At 38.1% G+C, this 16751-nt stretch overlaps 2 protein-coding genes and 1 pseudogene across 2 annotated transcripts; 1 reads left to right on the plus strand and 2 right to left on the minus strand.

The window, feature by feature from the left end:
• Window positions 1–887: 887 nt before the first annotated feature.
• On the minus strand, window positions 888–5382 carry LOC137731669 (receptor-like protein 4). Its single transcript, XM_068470851.2, has 9 exons — window positions 5126–5382; window positions 3975–5033; window positions 3736–3886; window positions 3553–3624; window positions 3393–3461; window positions 2617–2685; window positions 2341–2418; window positions 1933–2141; window positions 888–1501 (listed from the first exon to the last, which is right to left on the minus strand). Exons 1-9 carry the CDS (start codon window positions 5211–5213, stop codon window positions 1398–1400), a joined length of 1899 nt encoding a protein of 632 aa, XP_068326952.1. The 5' UTR covers window positions 5214–5382; the 3' UTR covers window positions 888–1397.
• Window positions 5383–6608: 1226 nt separating this feature from the next.
• On the minus strand, window positions 6609–7753 carry LOC137731292 (receptor-like protein 4; annotated as a pseudogene).
• Window positions 7754–14552: 6799 nt separating this feature from the next.
• On the plus strand, window positions 14553–16177 carry LOC137731492 (putative galacturonosyltransferase-like 3). The gene has a single exon (XM_068470612.2). The coding sequence runs from the start codon at window positions 14647–14649 to the stop codon at window positions 15730–15732; it is 1086 nt and encodes a 361-aa protein (XP_068326713.1). The 5' UTR covers window positions 14553–14646; the 3' UTR covers window positions 15733–16177.
• Window positions 16178–16751: the final 574 nt, after the last annotated feature.

The following is a 16751-nucleotide window of genomic DNA, read 5'->3' on the forward strand; positions in this document are numbered from 1 at the left end:
AAATGTTTGGTACAGGTCTCTGTTGTGCCTACCAAAGTTCAGATCTTGGATCCGTCACTAACCATATCGCAAAAGTCCATCAAGTTTAATCCTAACTAAAGTCATTCGATCTTATATATAGTATGCTAATGGTTCCACTGAGATATTTGGTAATCGCCAACATTTGCAGACGTGATGATGCATACTATTCTTTTTGAACAAGCTGCTGAAGAAGAATAAGAAGCGGTCGAAGAAACAACGACCCATGACCCAAAAGTCTGCCGAAAGAGAGTACAGGTGGGCTGCATGCCCATGACGTGGACGTCTGTTGCCTAAACAGTTAATGAAGAACTGCATGTATTATGTTTAATCAATTGTTTAATACTTAATCCCATCTCATTATTCAAACGAGTCTCAGTCATCGGGAGCTAACTTAATTACTTTAATTATTTGAAAATTTGTCACAAGTCACGTGTGAAATGGTGAGAGATTCCCTTGTTCGAACGCTGTTAATCTGGAAGAAAAAAAATGAAAACTAATTAAAACGGTTTGAAAACTTTGAGTTTTAACGATAAGGATAAAATAAAGGGTAAAGTGAATAGTATCCGGATTAACTTTTTAGTGTAAAAATGTAATTTTTCGTTAACGTGAACAGTACTTGAAGCTTTTAGTTAAAGTTCCAAAAAAAAAATTGATTGAATTGACAAAAGAAAAATATGGTCCTTGTTTCACAGCGGCCGGGTTTCACTGATTAGAAACGTGCTTATCATCTGCTTGATTTTGTGATTAATTAGTACTAATTAATGATGACTTTTGCATGATTGTCGAAGTGGTAGCTAATCTTGCACTTTGGGAAGTGAAATCAGTGATATATACAATGTAGGGAAAAGAATTGGAAGAGAGACCAGTTTCGAAATGTGTGGTTCCATTCTCGCGCCGCGAATACGACCTGATATATTAAGTATAATAATACAATTGTTTGAAAACATTTTGAAAAATTAATTTCTAACCGATTATATTATGACATTTGATGTACCGATAACCGGCCTGTGTTATCGGACACTGAAAAATATATCCAATTCCATGGACTCAAGGACGCAAATATACATTTACATCAATATATCCAACAATAAACTCGTAAACTTAAGGGTATAATGGCTTGGGCCTTATGCACTTTTTTTGTAGTAAAAAATTCCGATATGTTGTTGTAGTAGCACTGGCTTCGGGAGGACCTCGTGCCGGAAAAACTGCTCGAACGTATGCAAAAACCATGAAGCCAATTCGTGAAGCGGAGGGGTGTCATAATTGAGAAATTTGTACGAACGCAATGACGTAACTTCCCCATCGTATATCTTCTTCTTGGCGAGTGAAATGTTAACACTGCTACTTTCCGCTTTAGAGAAAACTCTGCGTCGCTGTTACTGGAGAGTCAATGGTGTTGATGCCTTGGCATGTTGGCTCTCCATTTCAAGAAGCATCAGGGACTTCTGTCTCTGATACCTGTTTCTCTTAGCAGAAAGTGCTGGAAGAAGGGGAAGGAAAGAAGGGAAAACCCGTCAGGAGAAACGGAAAAAATGAATGCGTAACATACTATCTGATTCGACAAGACAACGATGCCTAGATATGCAAGTGCGAAGTTTGTTCTACCGCTATTGCCTATTGTGTCCATTTACAAAAATACCTATATGTTTCAAATGACTGCCTTAATTTGAAAGAGTTGGGAGTTACGGGATAACATCGCACATTAAAAGAATTTCGGGTAAAACAGTTTTAAAAAGTTCAAGTTCACTAAAACGGCCAAACACGATTGTAGAAGATTGCAACAAACACAACACCACTATGTGAATTGCAATTAAGTTGCTACTTTGGTGAGATGCAAAAAAGCATGAGCATGAAATATCAACAACAAAATATAAGACATACAATGACAATCTGAAATTCTTTCATACTTACCCATTAAGTCTTGAGGTAGGCTGAAGTCATAATCATTCCTACGCCTTCGGATGCAGAATATGTATAACGCCAACACGACCAGGCAGAAAACAAGAACACAAGATACGGCTATCGCAATTTTACCCTTCTTAGATAAGCCGCCATTTTCCCAAAACAGAGGACAATCAGGTAAAGATGGTACGCCACACAAACCTTTGTTGCCATAAAGACTGTCGAAGAAACATAGTAGCTTATTAGTTTAGCAACTGCAACACATGTAATAATCATTAATAGGTCACTGAACATTAATGTTAACACCTAGACCGTAGTACTAGTTAGTATTAGAAATGTGTAGCTTCATCGAAATGTGAAATAATATATATATATATATATATATAAGTGAGAATATCGAATTATATCGTGACATACTCAATGGCTCCCCCGTGGACGCCAATAGAATAGAGCTCCTCTGGAACTTTGCCTTCCAATAAGTTATTATTCAATAGCCTGGGAACGTAGAATGCGTATTAAAAGGAAAGCAATCAACAAATGGAAAGGATATTGGAAATCAAGACATTGTTTCTTTTACTTTGTTCTTCAGTTGGCCTCCTCTATATATGGTTGATAGTGTTAGTTTACTTAAGACACAATGCAAAGAGCTCCATAACCAAACGATGGAAACAAATGCACAAGCTGAACACTTACAAAAGCTGGAGATTCGAAGTAGTTAAACTCTGTGGTATAGGCCCAGTAAATTCATTGTTCGACAAATCCCTACAAATTCCAATTTAACAACATAAATACTCGCAGGAAGCAAGTAAGAACCAGAAAGTAAAAATAAAATATCAGGCAATGTCAACATATGAAGGTAAATCCATCACTTAGCATACTTAACTACAATGGTTTTGGATGGACAAGCAAAAGGAGGATAATTTTCCAGAAAATAAATCAATAGAAGTGATGATAATAAAACAAACACATTGGAGCTGTTATGACAACAAAAACGAGCATCATAACTTTAACTGTTAAATCTGTTATTTAGATAATGTCATTTTGATCAAGACAGAGAAAACGGGGGAAGAGAAAAATTCTCAAACTTCAGGCCAATATTTCAAAGTTCAAACCATATGACAGCCTGGTTTCACAAAGTGCAGCAAAAGAGAAAGACATGCCCAATTACCACATAATTTGTATAGTGAAACTTTTTAAGTCAATTTGAAGTCGACTGCTGACATTAACGGTGAGGTACATTTCTAGTTAACAAATATGAAGTCGATTTGAAGAAAAATCATGCATACTAACAATGAAACAGTTCTGAGTCACACCAGAGCGTAAAAAACAATTGAAAATTTCAGTTAGATGGTCAGTCAAGTGCGTACAGAACTTTTTTCGATTACACAAGAACATAAACAGAAAAAATCAATCACAACAAAGATCAAAAGCATTCTACTGACATTGTCGGAAATGAGTGGGGGACTTACAGCCTTTTGAGACTTTTTTGGCCTAGCCCAGATGGTAATACGCCCTCCAAAGAATTGGAGCTTAAGTTCCTGTAGTATTGTATCAAAAGACAAGATAGTATAAACTTCTACTCTAAACAAGTTGAATCACCAAAAATTAGTCTTTGCAGGTGATACTTACAGGCTTACCAAGTTCGACAAGAGACTAATCTGGTCACTGATAAACCCTTTCAATCCTTGGCTTCCAAGATCACTGAAATGCACAATACACTTAATTGAATGGATAATGCAGGTAGATTTTGCAACTTCACATATCGATTTTAATCAACTTCAATGCTTTTGATCAAGAAAATAAAACTCTTACATTCCAGATATGATAAGAACAGTTCCATTCTTATCGTGCTGGCACGAAACTCCCTCCCAAGCATCCCAATTGGACGGAGCACATGGATCACCATTCCACCCCATCCTATCGGGAACACGAAGCGATTCCTTCAATGCTCTCATAGCAACCACTACAAAGGATAAGCTCCCAAGTTAGTCATATCAATCACAATTCAACTATCATCATCCTCAAATAACTTAATTGTCATTAACTAATACCTTGTTCTGGAACAGTGGCAACATCAGCAGGAACCAGAGCGTAGTTTTCGAGCCCGCTGATCAATGTCGCGCCCGCGACACTCTGAAGCTTCACATTCAGGACACTACTGCTCAAGTTCTTCACTGTGTAATGCCATGAATACGCCGCGAAGCTCCCCACCTCTTTGAATATGTCAATTCGATTCACATTCTTGCCATTGATGAGAATGTCGAACACTCTCTGCCCCGCCTTCTTCACACTCGAATCGATCTCCGCGAAATGGAACCACAACAAGTAATCGAGCTTCGCGTCCACCGGCAATTCGTATTCCAGGGCTTTGCCGTCGACGACTGTCGCCGATTGGTACAATTTCATCGGAAAATAGTTGGGGCTCTGGTCTGTGTTGGCAATGGTGTTTCTAGTGGAGACATATCGGACGGCGGATTCGGAGACGGCGTCAGTGAATCGGAAATCCTTGTCGTTTTGCCATGAGCGGCCGAAGAGGTCGGTGTCGTTGCTGAATCCGGGGCCAAACTGATCAGAGCCGCAGGTTAACCGGCCGTAGTTGACGATAATGTAGTTTTTTCCAATGGAACCGGCGTCGTAGGAGTCCGGGTCGACCCGGATGAGCTGAAGAGATCCGATGACGGGAGGGTCGGTGGCAATGCTGTAGAAGCAGATATCCGCCTCAGAGTCGGCGACGAATGCGAAGAGATCCGAGTAGGCGCCGTTGCGGGCGAGGTCCTCGGACCACGGGGAGCGCCAGGAAAAGACAACAGTGCCCTCGACGGAGACGTCGAAGGAGGGGGAGTGGGACTTGCCGTCGTAGTTGTCATAGACAGTGAAGGTGCGGATGTAGTAGCGGCCGGAGGGCAAATTGGGGATTATGTAGCAGTTCTTTTTGCCGGACGATAGAGGGAAGTAGCGCAGGGTCTTCTCTTGTGGGTGGTGGAATTGGAGAGGCTCGGAGACGACGGAGGTTGCGCCGCCGGTGAAGAAGCGGTCGGAGAGCCAGGTGGTGTTGAATGGGTCGGTTTGGTCGGTGGGGCTGCCGGAGTCTATGTGGTAGGCGACTCCACCTGTGACAGAAAGAAGAAGCAGAGTCAATGACAGTTAGAAAGTTAGTTAAAGCGGTTGGTCAGTATAATATGTGGAGTGTAGAGGTTGCTACCGTAGGGATAAGGCGGTGGAGACGCGGCGGATGTGGAGCAGAAGGAGAAGAGAGAGAGGGAGAGGAAAAGAAAGACGACGGCAGTCATTTCTTTTTCTTCCTTTTTTTTGGGGGGGTAGGAAGGGAGTGGGAAAGTAGTGTTAGGACATGGTGGCCAGATTACCGGGAGGGAAAGTAAAATGGAGGTCAGATTTGGAAAGTAGGATTATCTCCCTCTTTTCTTTTTCTTTTTTCACCCATTTTCTCCTTTCTTATTTGAAAGTCACGCCACGTTAACATATTATATTTATATTTTATAAAAAAATAAAAAATAAAATAGAGAATATAAAAAGAGAGAATTGAAGGATATAAAAAGAGAAGATAAGAGAATTCTAGTCCCATATTTGGACTAGTAAGTTGAGTGGGTAGGTTGGTAAATAACGGAATTAACCTAAATAATTAGGATTAATTTTTTGAATCAACCTAAATAATTAGGATTGATTTATTTTTTATAGAAAAACTAATGAAAAAGTCTTTAAAACTTTAAATTTTAATAATAATAACAAAATAAAGGGTAAAGTAAATAGTACTATGATTGATTTTTTAATGTAAAAATATGATTTTTCGTTAAAGTTATCTTCTTCTTTTTTTCCTTTTTTAAAAAGGTGAACACATGTGCACATGGCGATCTAAAGAATTGTATTTACGATTTGTTTTTAGGAATGTGAGATTTGAAACACAGAATAGTACACTATATGTCACTATACAAATAGTGGGATATTTGTGTTAAAAAGTTATTAACTTAAAAAATAAAAAAATTCACATTTTATATAAAAATACGTAATGTACTACTCTGGTTTTTATTATATCGAAAATTTTCTCCTCTGGTTGGTTGTTGGCCTTGTACTGTTGGCCTGTGTTCAATTCTGCGCACCCGTGACATGCTCACGTTTATGATTTCTTGTTTTCTATAGGAAATAATTATATTGTACAAAATACAGACACCAATTGGTTATGTCATTGTCACCCACTTACTCTTTTTATGTTTAGTGTTCTTGATTTCCAAGAGAATTAAACAACATCTGTCGCTTTTATCACGTGATTAATAACTAAGAATGAGAACGGAGGAAATAAAATTGAACTCGAGAGTGATTTCAATGTATATTAAGCATTTTAAGTTTTTAGGAATAGAAATAAGAAATAGAGATCCACTCAAAATCAATAATCAAAATTTTTATGTTTCTATCATCAACTACATATGGAGAATCTAGTATTTGAATATAGCGAATTAACATTTCGATTACAGACATCAAACAAGATGCGAGTTTAAATTATATGTTCTTTTATGCCGGTCTAGTTATAATGGTACATACGGTCTAGTGGTATGAATTTTATGTAAAATCTAACTGTTAATTTTTCAAACCACTTAGCAGTAGTACTGTGAATTTTTATTTTTATTTTGGATATTTTAACCAAATATACGTTAGGTAAAGACAAGTTAATGTGTGGGAAAGGATTATATTTCTCCAAATTCACAGATATAACGAATTTATTTAAATAAGCAGATTTTCATTATTATTATTATTATTATTATTTTCTTTTTTTGGCTCTGGGCTGGGCCTCTGGCTATGATAATTTATTGGCGGGAACGAGAGCGTAGTTCTCTAGCCCACAAATCAACGCCGTGCCGGCCACACTCTGAAGCTCCACCGTCAACACCGTACTGATCAAGTTCTTCACTCTATAACTCCACGAGTACGCCGCGAAGCTCCCCACCCCCTCGTATATATCAATCCGAGTGACATTCACCGTTGATTAAAACGTCGAACACTCTCTGCCCCGCCTCTGTCACTCCCGGATCGATTTCCGCGAAATGTAGCCACGGGAAGTAGTCCAGCTCCACGTCCACCGGTAATTCGTACACTATGACTCCTTCCCCCTCGACAACCGCCGCCGATTGGTACAGTTTGCCGGGAAATAGTTCGGGGCTTGATCGACGTCGGAAATCGAATTTATCGTGATAACGGATCGGACTGAGGATTCGGCGCCGGTAGACCGAATAGGTCGGTGTCGTTGGTGAAGCCGGGGCCAAACGGATCGGCGCCGCAGGAGAACCGCCCGTAGTTTACGAGGATGTAGTTTTGGCCGATGGAAACCCCGTCGTATGAGGTCTCGTCTACCCGAACGAGCATGAGAGATCCGATTACGGGAGCGCCATTGGCAATGCTGTGGAAGCAGACATCGGCGTTGGAGTCGGCGACGAAAGCGAATAAATCCGAGTATGCGCCGGTTCGGGCGAGGTCGTCGGGCCAAGGGGAGCTTCAGGAAAAGATGACGGTGCCCTCGACTGAGACGTCGATGAGGGGGAGTGGGATTCGCCGTCGTAGTTGTCGTACACGGTGAAGGTGCGGATGAAGTGTCGGCCGGGGGACAAATTGAGGATGCCGTAGCAGTTTTTTCGCTGGAGGAGAGGGGAAAGTAGCGGAGGGTCTTCTCGTGGGTTTGGCGGAATCGGAGGGGATCGGAGACGGGGAAGATAGCGCCGCCGGTGAATAAGCCTTCGGAGAGCCACGTGGTGTTGAATGAGTCGATGGAAACTGAGTGGCTACCGCAATCTATCCGGTAGGAGCGCCCTGTGACACCAGAAAGTTAAGAGAGAGAGAGAGAGAGAGATGAGGGCATAGTTTTGTGAGTAAGGTGGGTTAGCGTGATGTGATTAATAGGACCACATAATTTAAATTGAATGGTCTTGATTGCTGAGTTTTTCTACTTCGGAGTTTTGAGATTCTAAGATGATCTCAATCAATATTTATGTTAGTCCTCATGCACCAATGTAACGAGTTTATTCAAAAAAAAAAAAAATAATCGTCTTGGTTGTGGTTTCATATGATTTTTTTTTTCTTTTGAAATATAAGATTATTGGTTTAATTATGGGGGTTTGATTGGTCTAATGCATTGCAACGTTTAACATTAACATGTTAAATCACGTCGCCGTTGACATTAATTTGTTAAAATTGACATGCTTGTTACTTTTCTCGTTCCGACTTGTTAACATTCGGTATTTGTTATTGAGATTGATTAATTCATTGACAAATCCGACAAAAACTAAATTTTGTGACACAAGCGATTTGGAAGTTAATCATATGACGTGACATGCTAATTATTGTGAGAGTAATCTTCGGGAACTTATATTTTACATAATGTTAAACTTTGTGATAGGAGCGCCTTATACGTAGGTTGGATTAAGACGTTGGACATTATGCATGAACACGACATTGATTAAACCCACATGAACAATGGAAGCCTTGGATCAGTGGAGAATAATTTTTTAGAAATTTTATGCTCCTTTGTCAAATAATTGTAGATTTCATAAACTCATGGGAACATGACATTGATGTACGGAACAATAATGGACTATAATTTTCATGGGAAGTCTTGACCAATCAAAAATCAACCGATTAGGACCTCGTAACTTTACAACTATACTCCAACACATAAAGAGATTTTTTAGTGTGATCAATATACAGAATGGTACATCACATGTTATTATACAAATGGTTGGATATGTGTGCTAAAAATTTAATAATTTAAAAAATAAAATTTCTCACCACTTCAATTAAAACACGTAGTGTATCACTTGTGTTCCCGTCACAATTAAAATTTTCTCTAACACATACTATGTTGTTTATAAAAACAACATGTGCCAGCCACTAGTAGGTGGGTAGCAAATCACTATCATTTTCTGTTGGTTTTAGTCAAAATTGTCTCTATGATTTAAAATCAATAAAAATAAGGTTCTTAAAAACGTTAAGCGTTAGTCAGGCGACGAGTTGGGGCCTAACGTTTAGGCGCATAGGGAGAATATAGGCGAGGATCTAGACGGATTTAAGTAAATTTATTTTATATATATAATTTAATTCAATTTACTATATGATATTTTTTTCCAAAAATATATGTGTAGGTTACATAATTTTATGGTGTGGTCTAAAAAATTAATCATAAAATACTACCTAAAAAGGAATAAAAAAAAAAGAGTCAAAAGATTATTTGGTTTTGAAAAAAAGAAGTTAGAATCGACGATTAGGGGTTAATAAATAAAAGAAGGTAAAGATAAGTGGTGGGACCATTTAAAGAGGTATAACCGTAAAAGGGAGGAAAACGTGGGTGAAACAGGAACAGTCTTCTTCCTCGCGCGAACGGCGAATAGAAACACAGCCGCTGAAAACCCTTTTTTTTCTTTTTCTTTTTTTCGGGATTCCGGCGTTCTCCACATACGCCCACCTAGATCTTGTTCAGCCTCGCCTAGTCCCACCTAATTCTCTTTAGGCGACCGCCTAACATACTTCCGATTTTGTTACCGATTAAAAGCAAGTCGTGGTAGCAACCGACTGTCCAGCGCCTAAGCCTATTTTTAGAACATTGGATAAAATGATCTCTGAGTTTGTTCACCGTCAACAGTTTGATCATTATGCAAAAAATATACGTTAAATAATACCTAAATGACAACAACAAAAAAACTCTCAAATTTTGTCAAATTATTTTGGTCCAATTAGGGCATTTTTGGCATTTTGATCCTTGCTTAACAGGTTTTTCACATAATGATCAAAATAATTTATGGTGGATAAACCTTTACTATTCTAAAAATCTCCGCCTAGCACCACCTAAGCGTTAGAAGGCTGGCCACCGTCCCGATTAATGTTTAGGAGTTTGAAAATTAAGAAATGACGCATATAGCTATTGAGGCACCCACCTAGACCGTCTATAGACCTGCCTAGCCCGTCTAGAGACCCACCTAGCCCACCTAGTATGCCCAGACCCACCTAGGTCATGGCTCACTCAAATAGAAAATATATCACTTTCATTTTGCATTTTATTTTTTCAATAAATTGTAAGAGACTTATTGCATATTTAAATAAACACACATTATATCATTGTTCCCCATATTTTCATTATGTTCAAATACTTCATAATATATAAATCATTTTATTTTATAGTTTATGATGAAATTATATATATTTTAAGTATAAGTAGACACTTATTTACAGGAATATAAGATATTTACTTAAATTCATCTAGTCAACCTAGGCGCCCGCCTAGACTTTGTTTAGCTGTCTAGCCGCCTAGGCGCTAGACCCCAACCCGATAAAAACTTCAAACTCACAAATCAATTCTATCAGTTTCAAATTTCAAGAACTAAAGCGAAGAGTTCTTCCAAGACACTAGGGATGACAATTCAAACCATTAAACCCGATAACCGTCTAAATGAAGCGGATTTGGGTATGAAAATTCGGGTATATCTTGGATATAGGGAAAAATCATTAACTTTATTCGGTTATGATTTTGGATATGGGTATAGGAATCTCCTATCCGTATCCGTCCTCGAATCTGAACCAAATAAATATATATTATATTAATATAATATATATATAATATATATGTCATTCTATTTTGTAGTTTATGATGAAATTATATATATTTTAAGTATAAGTAGACACTTATTTACAAAAAATATAATAGATTTACTTAAATCTGTCTAGTCAGCCTAGGCGCCCGCCTAGACTCCGTCTAGCCGTCTAGCCGCCTAAGCGCTAGGCCCCAACCGGATAGAACCTTGACAAACTCACAAATCAATTATATCAATTTCAAATTTCAATGACTAAAGTGAAGAGTTCTTCCAAGACACTAGAAATGACAATTCAAATCATTAAACCCAATAACCGTCCGAATGAAGCGGATTAAGGTATGAAAATTCAAGTATATTATGGATATGGGGAAAAATCATGAACTTTATTCTGTTATGGTTTTGGATATGGGTATAGGAATCTCCTATCCGTATCTGTCCTCGAATCTGAACCAAATAAATATATAATTTATATATAATATAATATATACTAGCCAATGAGCACACACCTTGTGCGTGTGAACAATTTCATTTTGTTTTTTGTTTTTTTTAGTTTTTAAAAATTTAAAAAGAGTATGAAAAAAAGATGGTGGGATAATTTCTCTTAATAAATGCATATTTTATCTTAATATTACATAATTACTGTTTTATCCTCCTTATATAAATATTGTGTATCAAAAGTGAGGGTAAAATAAGAAAAATAGGGATACGATTGTCTTTTCTCAAAAGATGCAAAATTACTATTTTGCCCTCCTTATATAAGTATTGTGTATCAAAAGTGAGGGCAACATAGAGAAAAAGGGGTAAAATATACAAAATTACTATTTTACCCTTGTTATGGAAATATTATGTACCAAAAGTGAAGGCAAAATTAGAAAAAAAATATGGCAAAAAGTTGATAAGGATGATTCTCCTAATAATAGCATAGATATATATATATATATATATATTATTTATTTATTTGAGTGCGCCTATACTATTATTACGATATTCTTTATTCACCCCATAATATATTTAGTATATAATATAATAGTATTCACCAAACCTTATACTATATATGCATCAAACCCTATATTCATTACACACCAAACATCATGCTTATGAGAGATATCAACAGCCAACATCATACTCTTATTTTATACTTTACAAAATTCATTCATTGTTATGTTTCGTATTATTAGACGTGGTTTTGTAATGATAAAATTAGTATCTACTAAACTATTGTGCGTCAATTGGATGAATATAATTTTTTGTTTTTAACTAAGATAAATATAACCGTTAATCGATGAGAAATTTGTTACCCAGTGGATATGGTTATGGATAATTCCTGATGGTTAATTTGCGGTTATGAATGTAGTTAATTTTCATGATTATGAAAATGGATAGAGCATTTCTGACTCAAACCGAACCGTTGTCATTCCTATAGGACACCATTTTGGTTAAAATGTATTTTCAATTTAATTAACCAAAAAGAAAAACAATGACACGTGACGATACAAAGATGGTAAAATTAGTAAATTTACAAACACTCGAAAAAATTTCCCAAGTATTTGTCTGAAAATTGAATAATTGGCACATACAAACACAAGTACACGTTAACTTCCGTAGAAACAAAACCGATGAATAATAATGCACACTGGCTAAGTTGGTATGATAGATGTTCTAGCAAGTGGAGCAGCAAAAGCAAAACTTGTGACTAGCAAGGTCCCTCATCGATCACCAGCTGTATATCAATATATATAATTCATCGGCATATTTTAGATACAATATTTAAAGATTTGTGTCTATTCATTATATATATTTCGAAATTTAAACTCATATAATAATAATAAGTGTGATGATGATTATTATTGAGGGTGGTAAATAAAAATACTTCCTAAAACACGAGGAGAAATACAAAAAGAGAAAATGAGCATGCTGATTCAACCCATTTTACGTACTTAGAGCATCTCTAATGGAGAAAAACAAATTTGAGATGTAAAAGCCATGTTAACATGTTATTTTATATTTTCGGAAGGTGTAAATGTTAGTTCTACTCCAATGAAAGATATGAAATTTTGGAACTTCACTTATTGTTCTCTATTTGACAGGCGTAGCCCACCTCTAAAAGATGTAAAAAATATGCAAATTTGCATTTTTATTTACATCTTTTGGCGAACATGAATGTTTTACATCCAGTCATATGAGTGCTTTCCGGCCAAATCAAAATATAAAATGTCAATTTCAACGCATTTTGCATCTTGAATCGAAGATGTTCTTATGCATTCAAGTCAAAAATTATAAAGTTGCACCGATTCAATCTCAGATTCAGTTGAGTTGATAGCAGTACGAGAGGGATAAATTTTATAAAATGCCTAATATTCAAGCGGATACTTTACATATTATAGAATAATTGCGTGAAAATGAAAAATACATTATTTTTTTCTATCTATATTATGACATTTGGAGTATCACTTGAATACCCGAGTTTTTAAAAAAGATCCCATAAAAGGAGCCTGTGCATTTGTAGCAACTGTTTGCTTTTTTTTTTTTTTTAATTTTTTTAAGTCAATTACCTTCACTCATATCTATCCATCGCCAATAATTAATTGCCAACGACGGAGTAGCTCGTCCGAATTCCAGAAGCATTTAATAACATTTTACCATCACCACAAAAATTTGGGATTGGATTAATGCACATTCATCCATTCATTCAATCTCTTCCAAAATTTTATTGGTATATTTTCGAGTAAGGGTCCGCCAATTCAAACGGGTCTTTTATTAGACTGATAATACAAATAATAGTATAAATATGTGATACAAAATTTTTATTATTTTAAGGGTATGTTTAGATTGCATTTGAAATGGTTAAATTTAACAATAAAAAATGCTTTTGATTGTATGTGGCACATAAAACATCAAAATGCTTCTAGGCTATAGAAACACTTTAATAATAAGCACGTGTTATATGCTTATTAAAAAAACAATTCGCCTTAAGTTATTGTAAGCACTTTAATAATAAGTGCTTATGCACAAAGTGCTTCCTACATATAGAGTTGGAAACGAGCTTTAAGTTCTTTTCATAAATGGAAATAATTTGTTGATACTGAATTCTATGTAAGGGAATTAAAGCCTTGTTTTGCCTAATAGTTTAAAGAGAAATGCTAAAGAGATTTTTTCAAAGTGGGACTTTTTATAGATTCTCCGTCGTCTTATCTTTTTAATACAATGTTTTATAACGTTGACACAAGAATTGTGCCAAATAGATGAGATGTTAGAAAATTTATAAAGAGTTACACTTTTAAGAGAATCTTCTTAACATTTATCTAGTTTTAATGGGGGAAATCATAATCATATACATTTTCCCTCTTTTTACCCAATTGTTTTGTTATTTTTAGCTTTTAAATTAAATAAATTAAAACAAAATATTAGAGATGATGAAATGTAGATGTGTAAAAAAGTAAAATGGTCCCTCAAATAATAATGGGTCATTTAAACTATTGCGATTAATTTTAAGTTAGATGGTCATGTTTTCACGTAATTTATTTGAACGATAACAGTACTTGGGCCGTACTCCTCCTTTCGTAGGATCCATAGAATGCCTCTGGTGAAACCACCAAGTCCATAACCACCACAAGATGAGAGAGGATTTTCACCGGATAATTTTTGTGAGGATTTCAGGAATCCTTAAATTATATTCGTTTATTGTATATCATACGATCAGTTTTTGTTAAGTATTGTTTATATTTAATTTTAAATAAAAAATTTATAATAATTTCTGATTGCATAATATACGATAAACAGATGTGATTGGAAGATGCTCCTGAACACAAAATGGCCTGTCGTCCCCACACTCCCTTTAGAATCAGAGTCCTACGTCGACGACACAAACAAAGGGACGCGTCTTTCCAGCCTGGCTTCGCCTCTCCCTCTTCTCCTCATTCCATTCTTATTCTATTTCTCCCCTAGCTGCATAGCATCATGTCTCTCACACTCCATTCCCGGGTCCCACAACTCCACTACCAAAATACCCATATTACCCCCACCACATCACATCATAACATAACATCCCTTGTCTCTCCTCCAATTCTAAAGGTAAAGCAAACCCTACACTCCCAATTTCTTCAGTCAAAAGTTCAAAACTCCCCACGGCAACGAGACCATGCCACCGGGCCATGGTCCTCTCCCCCTCCTCCTCCTCCTCCTCCTCCTCCTCGCCGCCCTCTTCGCGACCGGGACCGTACAATTCCTGGTGAATTCCGCCGCCGTCGAGCTTCCTAAGTTCCGAGAAGCACCTGCATTCCGCAACGGACGAGGATGCCCCCGCACCGCATGGTCCTCGCTGGACCAGCACTCCCACTACGACCCCTCCATCATCCACATCGCCATGACATTGGACGCTACCTACCTCCGGGGCTCCGTTGCCGGCGTCTTCTCCGTCCTCCAGCACGCCACTTGCCCCGAAAACATCGTCTTCCACTTCATCGCTGCCTCCCACCGCAACCGCCGCTCCTCCGACCTCCTCCGCCACGCCATCACTTCCACCTTCCCCTACCTCACATTCCACGTCTACCACTTCGACTCCAGCCTCGTCAGGGGCAAGATCTCCTACTCCGTCCGCCGCGCCCTCGACCAGCCCCTCAACTATGCGCGCATCTACCTCGCCGATCTCCTCCCCTCGGGCGTCCGCCGCATCATCTACTTCGACTCCGACCTCATTGTCGTCGACGACGTGGCGAAGCTGTGGCGGATTGACCTCGGGCGGCGCGTGCTGGGGGCGCCGGAGTACTGCCACGCCAATTTCACCAACTACTTCACCCCGAAATTCTGGTCGAACGCGGCGTTCGCGGCGGAATTCAAGGGGCGGAGGGCGTGCTACTTCAACACCGGGGTGATGGTGATCGATCTGTGGAAGTGGAGGGAGGGCAAGTACACGCAGAAGCTGGAGCACTGGATGCGGGTGCAGAAACGGTGTCGTATCTACGAGCTGGGCTCGCTGCCGCCGTTTCTACTGGTGTTCGCGGGTGACGTGGAGGGGGTGGAGCACAGGTGGAACCAGCACGGCCTCGGCGGTGACAACGTGGAGGGGCTGTGTAGGGACCTCCACCCGGGCCCGGTAAGCCTCCTGCACTGGAGCGGGAAGGGGAAGCCGTGGCTGAGATTGGACTCCAAGCGGCCGTGTCCGTTGGATAGCTTGTGGGCCCCCTATGATCTGTACCGTCACTCGTCATTGTTCTCTGATAGCTGACGGTGCCTCACGAATCACGGAGGCGCTCTGTACCGAATCCGTACCACTCCAAGCATGTGATCGGGGAAGAGGATGAATTGCGACAGTGTGTTATTTTGTATGGGCCCGTTGAGGCACGGGATTTTACGGCGGTCAAAACGGAGATTTACCCGAATTGTTGGGTAGATAACACGTGTTCAGGACCTAGGATAAAGGGGTTTTGTGGAAGGTCTACGATGGTCTGTATTGGTACGTTACGTGGGGGCGTATACATAGTAGGCGAAGATTCGGAAATTGTATATTTTTTTTTGGTTTTTTGATTTGTAGTGAAGACTATAGTAATATGAAACGTTGGTGGTTGATTTTTTTTTAGTATGCACCGATGTATAATACATTAGCATTCTTAATCGGTTGGTGTTGGATTTTTTGGTTGCACATTCAATAGAAATTTCGGTTTGTTGTTTTAGGAATGTGTTAGATATTATTTGTTTTTTTTTTCCTCGGAAAATTACAATTTGAGTTTCTTATTTGATACGTGTGAGGATGGGCTTATATATGGCTCATTTTGAAATACTTTTAAAATGATTGAAATTGTGTTTGATGAAATTGATGTTGGTTTCCGAAAATATTTTTAAGTACTTTTTGGAATAAGCACCGTATATGTGTTTTTTGCAGGAAGCACTTCAAATGCTTTTTCAGGATTCACTTTAATATTTACTAATGATTGATTTTAAAAATATGTTAAACGAATGCATTTTTAGTCATTTTTAAAACACTTTTAAACAAGATCATAGTTACGTGACCGAACAGACTCTTGTGTATGGAAAGGAAAGGCATATGTGCAAGAAAATGTTTGAAGTCTTAATTTGACGTGAGTGTGACTGTTGAGATGTTCTTCGGTGCAATTGACTGAAACCATGAATGAAGGTGGTTGTATGTGTACATGCCCAAGTCCAATTAGCTTCTTAAGTGAAACGAGGACCACGAATGCATTACATATAAAAATGAACTTCGTATTTATTTATTTATTATGATGTGAG

Source organism: Pyrus communis, chromosome 16 (genome assembly GCF_041283825.1).
Source record: "Pyrus communis isolate YQ-2024b chromosome 16, ASM4128382v1, whole genome shotgun sequence".
Classification (NCBI taxonomy): domain Eukaryota; kingdom Viridiplantae; phylum Streptophyta; class Magnoliopsida; order Rosales; family Rosaceae; genus Pyrus; species Pyrus communis.

What these genes read in the sequence shown, in the direction of transcription:
- LOC137731492 (XM_068470612.2), top strand. Translation starts at nt 14,647, where the DNA reads ATGCCACCGGGCCATGGTCCTCTCCCCCTCCTCCTCCTCCTCCTCCTC.
- LOC137731669 (XM_068470851.2), bottom strand. Translation starts at nt 5,213, where the DNA reads ATGACTGCCGTCGTCTTTCTTTTCCTCTCCCTCTCTCTCTTCTCCTTC. An exon ending in CAAAAAAGTCTCAAAAGGCT is followed by an intron (nt 2,686 to 3,392) that starts GTAAGTCCCCCA and finishes TGGAATTTGTAG; the next exon opens with GGATTTGTCGAACAATGAAT. An exon ending in GTCCACGGGGGAGCCATTGA is followed by an intron (nt 2,142 to 2,340) that starts GTATGTCACGAT and finishes TTTCTTCGACAG; the next exon opens with TCTTTATGGCAACAAAGGTT.